Source organism: Mesitornis unicolor, unplaced genomic scaffold, assembly GCF_000695765.1.
Source record: "Mesitornis unicolor isolate BGI_N332 unplaced genomic scaffold, ASM69576v1 scaffold35505, whole genome shotgun sequence".
Taxonomy (NCBI): Eukaryota; Metazoa; Chordata; class Aves; order Mesitornithiformes; family Mesitornithidae; genus Mesitornis; species Mesitornis unicolor.
In genome coordinates this window covers 29,346-30,358 of record NW_010188252.1, presented here as the reverse complement: position 1 = coordinate 30,358, position 1,013 = coordinate 29,346, and the positions used below count along the sequence as shown (strand labels likewise).

The following is a 1,013-nucleotide window of genomic DNA, read 5'->3' as shown; positions in this document are numbered from 1 at the left end:
GGGGGAGGCATGGCAGCAGATGGTGCTTTGGAGCCACTCTCCTGCTGCTGGTGGCTCCTGGTGAGATAAGCAGAGTCAGTGGTAATTAACCCCCAGCATTTGAAGCGTGAACAGCCGTTAGCAGAAGGGTTAATGAGCTTGTTTCCCTGTCACTTCATGCTGTCTCCTCATCCTCCTTGCATGCCATGGAGCAAGTAATGGGAGCAGGGCCCGGGATGCAGGGCTGCGGCTGAGTGGTTGTCTGTGGGGAAAGGAACAGAGAAAAGGGCCTGGCCAGCCCTCTGCACTGCACCGCTGAGCTGGCGTGGGGCATCCCTGTTACCCGTGTCAGCCAGGTGCAAGGGTATTTGGTGTCCCTCATCCAGCTGGTTTCCACTGGGCTTTTGCTCCTATGTCAGAGGCTGCACACAGGATTAGGAGGCTCCTGGTGCTTGGGACTTCCATAGCTATTGGCAGGGGAACTCAGTGGCACTGGGCTGTCTCCACACCCGAGCCAGGATGGTGATGCCTGTACCAGGCCTGTGTGGTAGTGGTGCCCATGGGGACACTCTCAGCATCACCAGGACTTCCCTGGCTTGTCTTTGCCTCTCCATCCTTAGGACTGTGCAGCCCAGCTGTGGACAGTCCCCTCCTGTCCCATTCCTATTCCATCCTGGATCCAGGCTTGCTCCTTCAGCCAGAGCTGCTCCATCCCGGTGGCTGGGTCTGCAGGGCTGGCAGTGGTAGCTGCCTTGCTGGCTACTGTGAGGAACACCTGGGTGGTCACCGGGGTTGCCACGTGCTTTGCCTGCCCCCAGCTGCCCCACAGACCTCTGTCCCTTGGCTGCCGTGCCCCAAACCCAGGCGGACACTTCTAGAGTCAGTCTGCACTTCTAGAGCACAGAGTGGATGCGAGGCTGCTGCGTCCCGGCTGAGGACATGTCCCAAACCCCTCATCTCTCCCCAGGCGAGAACTGCGAAGTGGACAGCCGTGCGGGGCGCTGCATGCCCGGCGTGTGCCACAACGGCGGGAC

General features: G+C 60.2%; 1 protein-coding gene across 1 annotated transcript in view; it reads left to right on the top strand.

The window, feature by feature from the left end:
* The window catches only part of LOC104541595 (cadherin EGF LAG seven-pass G-type receptor 3-like), a gene marked incomplete at its 5' end in the record, with an annotated part of 40,085 nt that overhangs the window by 10,130 nt on the left and 28,942 nt on the right, over positions 1-1,013 (top strand). The window contains 1 exon segment of the mRNA XM_010185699.1: positions 947-1,010. Within this exon segment, the coding sequence (XP_010184001.1) occupies positions 947-1,010 (64 nt within the window).